General features: G+C 46.9%; 1 protein-coding gene across 2 annotated transcripts; it reads left to right on the forward strand.

The window, feature by feature from the left end:
* The first annotated feature begins 1,045 nt into the window (after positions 1 to 1,045).
* On the forward strand, positions 1,046 to 11,463 carry LOC139584016 (zinc finger protein AEBP2-like). 2 transcript variants are annotated; one of them, XM_071415558.1, is made up of 2 exons: positions 1,046 to 1,745; positions 10,929 to 11,463. In XM_071415558.1, exons 1-2 carry the CDS (start codon positions 1,096 to 1,098, stop codon positions 11,215 to 11,217), a joined length of 939 nt encoding a protein of 312 aa, XP_071271659.1. In that variant the 5' UTR covers positions 1,046 to 1,095; the 3' UTR covers positions 11,218 to 11,463. The 2 variants fall into 2 exon arrangements, with proteins under 2 accessions (XP_071271659.1, XP_071271658.1); XM_071415557.1 differs by having other exon boundaries at positions 10,923 to 11,460.
* Positions 11,464 to 12,486: the final 1,023 nt, after the last annotated feature.

Consider the following 12,486-nt stretch of genomic DNA (forward strand, 5'->3'; position numbering starts at 1 on the left):
ACTCCATATTAGAAACTAGCAAATATGGTTTTATTGACAATGAGCATAGTATTTCCCCATCCCAAAATACTTTATATTGGCTCCTAATTGTTGCTGTTAATAAAGTTGTGGGTTGAATATATCCTGCCTAAGTGCTTTTCATGGAGTTATATTCAGTTTGCACACCTATTGTGTGTTTCCAGGTTTATTGAGAAAGAAAAAAAACGACAGTATTCATAAAAATAAAATAATTCCAGCACACTGGTGATCGAGAATATTCCACATACATCTGAATGAATCTCTCACCAACTCTGATGATCTGGGTAAGATTATGTATTTTTGAACGGGTACTAGGTTCTGGGATTTTTATGATATGCATTATAGAGATTATTATAGGTCGCAAATGTAATCGCAAAATGAATACATTTCCGTGAGACAAACTTCGGTTATTGTGTAGTTGATATCTGTAGAATGATAACGCCAGAGATCCAAAGGAAATCCCTGTTCATAACTAAAGCAGTAGCACTGCCATGTGGTCACAGAGTAAAAAACACTGATCTGTACTGGCAGGCTGCATTGTAACCATTTGCAATTGTAACAGTTCCCATCAGACATACATTTTTCAATAGGCCGTGTGGGTTCATCGGGGATCACCCCATTGGCTCTAATCCAGTTTAGATTTGATTTAAACGAGATTATTTTAGGATTCTGAGTGGCGCAGCGGTCTAATGAACTGCGTCTCAGTGCTAGAGGCGTCACCTACAGACCCGGGTTACGATCTCGGGCTGTATGACAACCGGCTGTGATCGGGAGTCCCATAGAGCGGCGCACAGTTGGCCCAGCGTTGTCCGGGTTTGGTCGGTGTAGGTTGTCATTATAAATAAGAATTTGTTCTTAAACTGATTTGCCTAGTTAAATAAAGGTGAACAAAAATATATAGTGGTTTGCAAACCCGTGATTTCTCCAACACGTGGAACGCTTCAGTGAGTGAAAATACGTTGTTACTATTTTCCCCGCCCCGCAACGCTTCTGTCCAATGTGTACACCGCTCCAGTTGTGGGACATGACGCCGCGCAGGACACACGTAGTGAAAATAACCATTGGTGTTCAGTAAAAATGGCTACCGCTTCTTCTGAATTGCAAGCTCCCGCATTGAGCGAGGAAAACAGGGAAACGCTTACAGAAAAGACCAAGGAGGAAAAGCAACCGGACATCGATACAGATGAACCGGGTGTTAGCAGCGTAGACGCACTGCTGAACATGGAAGTCAGGGTAGCGGAATGCGGGCAAGACGGAGAAGAAGGGGACGTGAAACCTGCTGCAGAGGCAGATGAGGAGGCTGCGGAAGCGGTGGTGGTGACAGCGGCGACAACAGTCGCAGCAGCAACAGGGGTCGCGGATGATGATGATGATGAAGAAAAGACGGTGGGATGCAAACTTGTTAAAACAGATGAGAATTGCTCGGACTCTACGAAACAGAGTAGCCTAGTGGACGGTGGTGAGACTAGCGAGACAGTTAAAGATACGGTGAAGGAAATAGAAAGTAAACCAGAAGAACAACGAGAGGAGAGCCAGTCGCCTGTTACAGTGAGTGACTGTGTGGTAAAAAGCAAAGTCCGTGACGATGCTCCGGAGCCCGGAGAGGAGAAAACAAGCACCAGAGGTGGGGACCGCGAGGAGCTTGCGGTGGAAGACAAGCGGGGGGCCAGCGTAGAGATGTCATCCTCGGACGGAGAGCCGCTCAGCCGGATGGATTCAGAGGACAGGTTGGTACTTGGTAAACTATACAATTTCACGATAAATGTTTGGAACACGGTGTTAATTTGTTTCATTTCCCCCAGGCTCACAAACAAATACGTTCACAGGAATACTGACACAGTGTCTGCAGTTGAGGCTACAATTTTTCCAATAATTAGTTGCTGGTGCTTTCATCAGCTCAGCTACGTTGTTGCCATGCAGATGTGATGCCCGCCTTCCCGTTGCTGCGCCACAATCATATCCTGAAGGGATTTGTTAATGATTTGTGAAGCATATGCGGAGTGTAGGCTACAAAACATTAGTAACACCTGCTCTTTCCACGACATAGACTGACCAGGTGAATCCAGGGGAAAGCTTTTATCCCTTATTTGAGACATGTTAAATAAGGATTTAAGCCTTGAGACAGTTGAGACGTGGATTGTATATGTGTTACATTCAGAGGGTGAACGGACAAGACAAAATATTTAAGTATCTTTGAACGGAGTATGGTAATAGGTGCCAGACTGAACGGAGTATGGTAATAGGTGCCAGACTGAACGGAGTATGGTAATAGGTGCCAGACTGAACGGAGTATGGTAATAGGTGCCAGACTGAACGGAGTATGGTAATAGGTGCCAGACTGAACGGAGTATGGTAATAGGTGCCAGACTGGAGTATGGTAGTAGGTGCCAGACTGAACGGAGTATGGTAGTATGTGCCAGACTGAACGGAGTATGGTAGTAGGTGCCAGACTGAACGGAGTATGGTAATAGGTGCCAGACTGAACGGAGTATGGTAATAGGTGCCAGACTGAACGGAGTATGGTAGTAGGTGCCAGACTGAACGGAGTATGGTAATAGGTGCCAGACTGAACGGAGTATGGTAATAGGTGCCAGACTGAACGGAGTATGGTAATAGGTGCCAGACTGAACGGAGTATGGTAGTAGGTGCCAGACTGAACGGAGTATGGTAGTAGGTGCCAGACTGAACGGAGTATGGTAATAGGTGCCAGACTGAACGGAGTATGGTAATAGGTGCCAGACTGAACGGAGTATGGTAATAGGTGCCAGACTGAACGGAGTATGGTAATAGGTGCCAGACTGAACGGAGTATGGTAATAGGTGCCAGACTGAACGGAGTATGGTAATAGGTGCCAGACTGAACGGAGTATGGTAATAGGTGCCAGACTGAACGGAGTATGGTAATAGGTGCCAGACTGAACGGAGTATGGTAATAGGTGCCAGACTGAACGGAGTATGGTAGTAGGTGCCAGACTGAACGGAGTATGGTAGTAGGTGCCAGACTGAACGGAGTATGGTAGTAGGTGCCAGACTGAACGGAGTATGGTAATAGGTGCCAGACTGAGCGGAGTATGGTAGTAGGTGCCAGACTGAACGGAGTATGGTAATAGGTGCCAGACTGAACGGAGTATGGTAATAGGTGCCAGACTGAACGGAGTATGGTAATAGGTGCCAGACTGAACGGAGTATGGTAGTAGGTGCCAGACTGAACGGAGTATGGTAGTAGGTGCCAGACTGAACGGAGTATGGTAGTAGGTGCCAGACTGAACGGAGTATGGTAATAGGTGCCAGACTGAACGGAGTATGGTAGTAGGTGCCAGACTGAACGGAGTATGGTAGTAGGTGCCAGACTGAACGGAGTATGGTAATAGGTGCCAGACTGAACGGAGTATGGTAGTAGGTGCCAGACTGAACGGAGTATGGTAGTAGGTGCCAGACTGAACGGAGTATGGTAATAGGTGCCAGACTGAACGGAGTATGGTAATAGGTGCCAGACTGAACGGAGTATGGTAGTAGGTGCCAGACTGAACGGAGTATGGTAGTAGGTGCCAGACTGAACGGAGTATGGTAATAGGTGCCAGACTGAGCGGAGTATGGTAGTAGGTGCCAGACTGAACGGAGTATGGTAATAGGTGCCAGACTGAACGGAGTATGGTAATAGGTGCCAGACTGAACGGAGTATGGTAATAGGTGCCAGACTGAACGGAGTATGGTAGTAGGTGCCAGACTGAACGGAGTATGGTAGTAGGTGCCAGACTGAACGGAGTATGGTAATAGGTGCCAGACTGAACGGAGTATGGTAATAGGTGCCAGACTGAACGGAGTATGGTAATAGGTGCCAGACTGAACGGAGTATGGTAGTAGGTGCCAGACTGAACGGAGTATGGTAATAGGTGCCAGACTGAACGGAGTATGGTAGTAGGTGCCAGACTGAACGGAGTATGGTAATAGGTGCCAGACTGAACGGAGTATGGTAATAGGTGCCAGACTGAACGGAGTATGGTAATAGGTGCCAGACTGAACGGAGTATGGTAGTAGGTGCCAGACTGAACGGAGTATGGTAATAGGTGCCAGACTGAGCGGAGTATGGTAGTAGGTGCCAGACTGAACGGAGTATGGTAATAGGTGCCAGACTGAACGGAGTATGGTAATAGGTGCCAGACTGAACGGAGTATGGTAATAGGTGCCAGACTGAACAGAGTATGGTAGTAGGTGCCAGACTGAACGGAGTATGGTAATAGGTGCCAGACTGAACGGAGTATGGTAGTAGGTGCCAGACTGAACGGAGTATGGTAATAGGTGCCAGACTGAACGGAGTATGGTAATAGGTGCCAGACTGAACGGAGTATGGTAGTAGGTGCCAGACTGAACGGAGTATGGTAGTAGGTGCCAGACTGAACGGAGTATGGTAATAGGTGCCAGACTGAACGGAGTATGGTAGTAGGTGCCAGACTGAACGGAGTATGGTAGTAGGTGCCAGACTGAACGGAGTATGGTAGTAGGTGCCAGACTGAACGGAGTATGGTAGTAGGTGCCAGACTGAACGGAGTATGGTAGTAGGTGCCAGACTGAACGGAGTATGGTAGTAGGTGCCAGACTGAACGGAGTATGGTAGTAGGTGCCAGACTGAACGGAGTATGGTAATAGGTGCCAGACTGAACGGAGTATGGTAGTAGGTGCCAGACTGAACGGAGTATGGTAGTAGGTGCCAGACTGAACGGAGTATGGTAGTAGGTGCCAGACTGAACGGAGTATGGTAATAGGTGCCAGACTGAACGGAGTATGGTAATAGGTGCCAGACTGAACAGAGTATGGTAATAGGTGCCAGACTGAACGGAGTATGGTAATAGGTGCCAGACTGAACGGAGTATGGTAGTAGGTGCCAGACTGAACGGAGTATGGTAGTAGGTGCCAGACTGAACGGAGTATGGTAATAGGTGCCAGACTGAACGGAGTATGGTAATAGGTGCCAGACTGAACGGAGTATGGTAGTAGGTGCCAGACTGAACGGAGTATGGTAGTAGGTGCCAGACTGAACGGAGTATGGTAATAGGTGCCAGACTGAGCGGAGTATGGTAGTAGGTGCCAGACTGAACGGAGTATGGTAATAGGTGCCAGACTGAACGGAGTATGGTAATAGGTGCCAGACTGAACGGAGTATGGTAATAGGTGCCAGACTGAACGGAGTATGGTAGTAGGTGCCAGACTGAACGGAGTATGGTAGTAGGTGCCAGACTGAACGGAGTATGGTAATAGGTGCCAGACTGAACGGAGTATGGTAATAGGTGCCAGACTGAACGGAGTATGGTAATAGGTGCCAGACTGAACGGAGTATGGTAGTAGGTGCCAGACTGAACGGAGTATGGTAATAGGTGCCAGACTGAACGGAGTATGGTAGTAGGTGCCAGACTGAACGGAGTATGGTAATAGGTGCCAGACTGAACGGAGTATGGTAGTAGGTGCCAGACTGAACGGAGTATGGTAGTAGGTGCCAGACTGAACGGAGTATGGTAATAGGTGCCAGACTGAACGGAGTATGGTAATAGGTGCCAGACTGAACGGAGTATGGTAGTAGGTGCCAGACTGAACGGAGTATGGTAGTAGGTGCCAGACTGAACGGAGTATGGTAGTAGGTGCCAGACTGAACGGAGTATGGTAATAGGTGCCAGACTGAACGGAGTATGGTAGTAGGTGCCAGACTGAACGGAGTATGGTAGTAGGTGCCAGACTGAACGGAGTATGGTAATAGGTGCCAGACTGAACGGAGTATGGTAGTAGGTGCCAGACTGAACGGAGTATGGTAGTAGGTGCCAGACTGAACGGAGTATGGTAGTAGGTGCCAGACTGAACGGAGTATGGTAGTAGGTGCCAGACTGAACGGAGTATGGTAATAGGTGCCAGACTGAACGGAGTATGGTAATAGGTGCCAGACTGAACGGAGTATGGTAATAGGTGCCAGACTGAACGGAGTATGGTAATAGGTGCCAGACTGAACGGAGTATGGTAATAGGTGCCAGACTGAACGGAGTATGGTAATAGGTGCCAGACTGAACGGAGTATGGTAATAGGTGCCAGACTGAACGGAGTATGGTAGTAGGTGCCAGACTGAACGGAGTATGGTAGTAGGTGCCAGACTGAACGGAGTATGGTAGTAGGTGCCAGACTGAACGGAGTATGGTAGTAGGTGCCAGACTGAACGGAGTATGGTAATAGGTGCCAGACTGAGCGGAGTATGGTAGTAGGTGCCAGACTGAACGGAGTATGGTAATAGGTGCCAGACTGAACGGAGTATGGTAATAGGTGCCAGACTGAACGGAGTATGGTAATAGGTGCCAGACTGAACAGAGTATGGTAGTAGGTGCCAGACTGAACGGAGTATGGTAGTAGGTGCCAGACTGAACAGAGTATGGTAATAGGTGCCAGACTGAACGGAGTATGGTAATAGGTGCCAGACTGAACGGAGTATGGTAATAGGTGCCAGACTGAACGGAGTATGGTAGTAGGTGCCAGACTGAACGGAGTATGGTAATAGGTGCCAGACTGAACGGAGTATGGTAGTAGGTGCCAGACTGAACGGAGTATGGTAATAGGTGCCAGACTGAACGGAGTATGGTAATAGGTGCCAGACTGAACGGAGTATGGTAGTAGGTGCCAGACTGAACGGAGTATGGTAGTAGGTGCCAGACTGAACGGAGTATGGTAATAGGTGCCAGACTGAACGGAGTATGGTAGTAGGTGCCAGACTGAACGGAGTATGGTAGTAGGTGCCAGACTGAACGGAGTATGGTAGTAGGTGCCAGACTGAACGGAGTATGGTAGTAGGTGCCAGACTGAACGGAGTATGGTAGTAGGTGCCAGACTGAACGGAGTATGGTAGTAGGTGCCAGACTGAACGGAGTATGGTAGTAGGTGCCAGACTGAACGGAGTATGGTAATAGGTGCCAGACTGAACGGAGTATGGTAGTAGGTGCCAGACTGAACGGAGTATGGTAGTAGGTGCCAGACTGAACGGAGTATGGTAGTAGGTGCCAGACTGAACGGAGTATGGTAATAGGTGCCAGACTGAACGGAGTATGGTAATAGGTGCCAGACTGAACAGAGTATGGTAATAGGTGCCAGACTGAACGGAGTATGGTAATAGGTGCCAGACTGAACGGAGTATGGTAGTAGGTGCCAGACTGAACGGAGTATGGTAGTAGGTGCCAGACTGAACGGAGTATGGTAATAGGTGCCAGACTGAACGGAGTATGGTAATAGGTGCCAGACTGAACGGAGTATGGTAGTAGGTGCCAGACTGAACGGAGTATGGTAATAGGTGCCAGACTGAACGGAGTATAGTAATAGGTGCCAGACTGAACGGAGTATGGTAGTAGGTGCCAGACTGAACGGAGTATGGTAATAGGTGCCAGACTGAACGGAGTATGGTAGTAGGTGCCAGACGCACCAGTTTGAGTGTGTCAAAAACTGCACCACTGCTGGGTTTGTCAACATCAACAGTTTCCCATGTTTGTTTATCAAGAATGGTGCACCATCCAAAGGACCAGTGGTTGAAAACTTTTATTTAACCAGGTAGGCTAGTTGAGAACAAGTTCTCATTTACAACTGCGACCTGGCCAAGATAAAGCAAAGCAGTGCGACACAAACAACAACGCAGAGTTAGACGTGGAATAAACAAACATACAGTCAATAATACAGTAGAAAAAAAAGAAAGTGTGCAAATGGCAGGTAAGGCAATAAATAGGCCATAGTAGTGAAGTAATTACAATTTAGCAAATTACCACTGGAGTGACAGATGAGCAGATGGTGATGTGCAAGTAGAGATACTGGAGTGACAGATGAGCAGATGGTGATGTGCAAGTAGAGATACTGGAGTGACAGATGAGCAGATGGTGATGTGACACACCCGTACCTTGACGCCGTACCTTGACACACCGTAGACACTAGAGGTCGCCCGATTAATTAGGGCCGATTTCAAGTTTTCATAACAATCGGTAATCTGCCTTTTTGGATGCCGATTACATTGCGATCCACGAGGAAACTGCGTGGCAGGCTGACCACCTGTTACGAGAGCAGCATCTTAAGGAGCCACGGTGAGTTGCTAGCTAACATTAAACTTACCTTATAAAAACATTCAATCAATCATAATCACTAGTTAACTACACATGGTTGATGATATTACTAGTTTAACTAGCTTGTCCTGCGTTGCATATCATCAATGCGGTGCCTGTTAATTTATCATCGAATCACAGCATACTTCAACTTCGCCAAATGGGTGATGATTTAACAAAAACACATTCGCGGGGGAAAAAAGCACATTTGTTGCACGGATGTACTTAACCATAAACATCAATGCCTTTCTTAAAATCAATACACAGAAGTATATATTTTTAGTTACAATAAGTGCATGTTAGCAGGCAATATTAACTAGGGAAATTGTGTCACTTCTCTTGCGTTCTGTGCAAGCAGAGTCTGTATATGCAACAGTTTGGGCCGCTTGGCTCTGTGTTTCCTCCTAACAAAGACCATAATTATTTTGCCAGAATTTTACATAATTATGACATAACATTGAAGGTTGTGCAATATAACAGGAATATTTAGACTGATGGATGCCACCCGTTAGATAAAATATTGAACGGTTCCGTATTTCACTGAAATAATAAACATTTTGTTTTCGAAATGATAGTTTCCGGATTTGACCATATTAATGACCTAAGGCTCGTATTTCTGTGTGTTATTATGTTATAATTAAGTCTATGATTTGATATGTGATAGAGCAGTCTGACTGAGCGATGGTAGGCAGCAGCAGGCTCGTAAGCATTCATTCAAACAGCACTTTACTGCATTTGCCAGCAGCTCTTTGCTGTGCTTCAAGCATTGAGCTGTTTATGACTTCAAGCCTATCAACTCCCGAGATTAGGCAGGCAATACAATAGTGCCTATAAGAACATCCAATAGTCAAAGGTATATGAAATACAAATGGTATAGAGAGAAATAGTCCTATAATTCCTATAATAACTACAACCTAAAACTTCTTACCTGGGAATATTGAAGACTCATGTTAAAAGGAACCACCAGCTTTCATATGTTCTCATGTTCTGAGCAAGGAACTTAAACGTTAGCTTTTTTACATGGCACATATTGCACTTTTACTTTCTTCTCCAACACTGTGTTTTTCATTATTTAAACCAAATAGAACATGTTTCATTATTTATGAGACTAAATCGATTTTTTTAATGTATTATATTAAGTTAAAATAAAAGTGTTCATTGTTCATTCAATATTGTTGTAATTGTCATTATTACAAATATATATATAAAAATCTGCCGATTTAATCCGTATCGGCTTTTTTTTGGTCCTCCAATAATTGGTATCGGCGTTGAAAAATCCTAATCGGTCGATCTCTAGTAGACGCCGTACCTTGACACGAATGGGGTACGGCAGCCGAAGACCTTACGCACTTCCACTTGTTTCAGATGAAACAACAAACTGTGGTTGCAGTTAAAGAACAAAACCACTGGAGAAGTGGAAAACCATTGTCTGGTCTGATGAGTCCTGGTTCCTGCTGATTGGAGGACTAGGGTATGGCCGCGTGTCAACATTGCAGGGTGGTGGGGGTGTGTTTTCACGACATTGGGGGCACTGATAAAAGTGGAGCAACGTTTAAATGCCACAGGAAGTCTGAACATCGTCGCCAATCAGGTACATCCCTTCATGACAGTGGATTTGTTTTTCAGACGGATAAGGCCCCAGGGCACATGGCTAGGAATGTCCAGAAATGCTTCCACAAAACATGATAGTGACTTCAGCTTATTGCAGTGGCCTGCCCAGTCACCAGATCTGTGGGATGAGATGGAACAAGCTATTCGGAGTAGAGATCTACAACCAGCCAACTTGAGGGAAGCGATGGAGACGTTATGCTTTCGACACCTTGTAGAGTCCATGACCCCGACGACTTGAGGCTGTTCTGAGGGTCAAAGGGCAGTGCAACTCAATATTTGCAAGGTGTTCCTAATGTTTTGTCCACTCAGTGTATCTGCAGGTCTTTATAAACCGGTAATGCATACCTCATTTAGCCTGTAGTTTTTGACTTTTGATTGAAACAAATATGTGCACTTTCATCTTGTAAATATCAACTGTGCCTCTCATTCACTCAGGCTGGAAGTATGTTTGACTTGACAGTTGCATTTGAATCATGTGCCAGAATGTGTGTCTTAAAACCCCCTGAAATGGTACGAGGAGCCAATTAGCAGCAGTAACGGCAGGTGACACACACAGGAAGTCTGTCCAAGTACGATCGGGCTTCCTGACTTTACATAGGTTGCTTTGGACAGGCAGCCCACTTCTTTTGACCAATCAGATCAGCTCTGAAAAATATCTGATGTGATTGGTCAAAAGACCCATTAGTGGATAAAATATCAGAATGGGGCTGCCTGTGTAAATGCCGACTATATTCACAGCTGCACCTGTTCCTCATCGTCTGACATGTTTAGCGTGTCAGAATAAAGACGTCTCCCTCTTGTTCACTAGATGGTTGTCTGATAGACTCACATTGAGATGTGCTGATGCTATCGTGTATTTGCCTAGTCGCTTTACTTCAGAATGATGACTGTGTGCATCTCTCTCTCTGTGTCTCTCTCTCTGTGTCTCTCTGTGTCTTTCTCTGTGTCTCTGTGTCTGTGTCTCTGTGTTTGTTTCTCTCTGTGTCTCTCTGTCTCTGTCTCTCTCTGTGTCTCTCTCTCTCTGTGTCTCTCTCTCTGTCTCTCTGTGTCTGTGTCTCTGTGTTTGTTTCTCTCTGTGTCTCTGTCTCTCTGTGTCTGTCTCTCTGTCTCTCTCTGTGTCTGTGTCTCTCTCTGTGTCTGTGTCTCTCTGCGTCTGTCTCTCTCTGTGTCTCTGTCTTTGTCTCAGTTACAGCAGTACCCTGATGGACATGGAGAGCACGGTTTCCAGCGGACGCTCCACCCCTGCCATGATGAACGGGCAGAGCAGTGCCGCCCAGTGCCACTCCAGTACCAAGGGCCAGGCCGTGGGGAACAGCTGCTGCTGGGACCAATGTGGCCTCTGCTTCACCTGCAGCCCAGACCTGGCTGAACACATCAGGGGCGTGCACGTCGACGGACAGAGAGGAGGGGTGGGTAGTGTTAGGAACCAGGACAAAATAGGGTTGTGTTCATTTGGGAGAAAACCTTTTGAAACTGAGTAAAACAGGAAGGCACTAACTGGACCATCGTTTTAAACTGGTTTGCTACTTTTGGCCCCGATGAACATGATCCAGGCTTCTCTATATCAGATCAAATTTGATGACCAATTTATGCAGAAATCCAGGTATTTCCAAAGGGTTCACATATACTTTTTCTTGCCGCTGTAAATCAAAACTGGATGTTTTTCGGAGATAGATGGGGGTTGTTGTCCATTAGTTTACTCAAAGTAGGGGAGGGGTGGTAGGGTTAGGGAAAAATAAACTCTCCTCATCCCCATCTCTAACTCTCTCTCCCCTCATCTCTAACTCTCTCTCCCCCCCATCTCTAACTCTCTCTCCCCCCCATCTCTAACTCTCTCTCCCCCCCATCTCTAACTCTCTCTCCCCCCCATCTCTAACTCTCTCTCCCCCCCATCTCTAACTCTCTCTCCCCCCCATCTCTAACTCTCTCTCCCCCCCATCTCTAACTTTCTCTCCCCTCATCTCTAACTCTCTCTCCCCTCATCTCTAACTTTCTCTCCCCTCATCTCTAACTCTCTCTCCCCCCATCTCTAACTCTCTCTCCCCCCCATCTCTAACTCTCTCTCCCCCCATCTCTAACTCTCTCTCCCCCCCATCTCTAACTCTCTCTCCCCCTCATCTCTAACTCTCTCTCCCCTCATCTCTAACTCTCTCTCCCCTCATCTCTAACTCTCTCTCCCCCCCATCTCTAACTCTCTCTCCCCTCATCTCTAACTCTCTCTCCCCTCATCTCTAACTTTCTCTCCCCTCATCTCTAACTCTCTCTCCCCTCATCTCTAACTCTCTCTCCCCCCCATCTCTAACTCTCTCTCCCCCTCATCTCTAACTCTCTCTCCCCCTCATCTCTAACTCTCTCTCCCCCCATCTCTAACTCTCTCTCCCCCTCATCTCTAACTCTCTCTCCCCCATCTCTAACTCTCTCTCCCCCATCCTCTAACTCTCTCTCCCCCCCATCTCTAACTCTCTCTCCCCCCCATCTCTAACTTTCTCTCCCCCCATCTCTAACTCTCTCTCCCCCCATCTCTAACTCTCTCTCCCCCCCATCTCTAACTCTCTCTCCCCCCCATCTCTAACTCTCTCTCCCCCCCATCTCTAACTCTCTCTCCCCCCATCTCTAACTTTCTCTCCCCCCCATCTCTCTCACTCTCTTTCCCCTCATCTCTAACTCTCTCTCCCCCCATCTCTAACTCTCTCTCCCTCATCTCTAACTCTCTCTCCCCCCCATCTCTAACTCTCTCTCCCCCCATCTCT

Source organism: Salvelinus alpinus, chromosome 9 (assembly GCF_045679555.1).
Source record: "Salvelinus alpinus chromosome 9, SLU_Salpinus.1, whole genome shotgun sequence".
Lineage (NCBI taxonomy): Eukaryota > Metazoa > Chordata > Actinopteri > Salmoniformes > Salmonidae > Salvelinus > Salvelinus alpinus.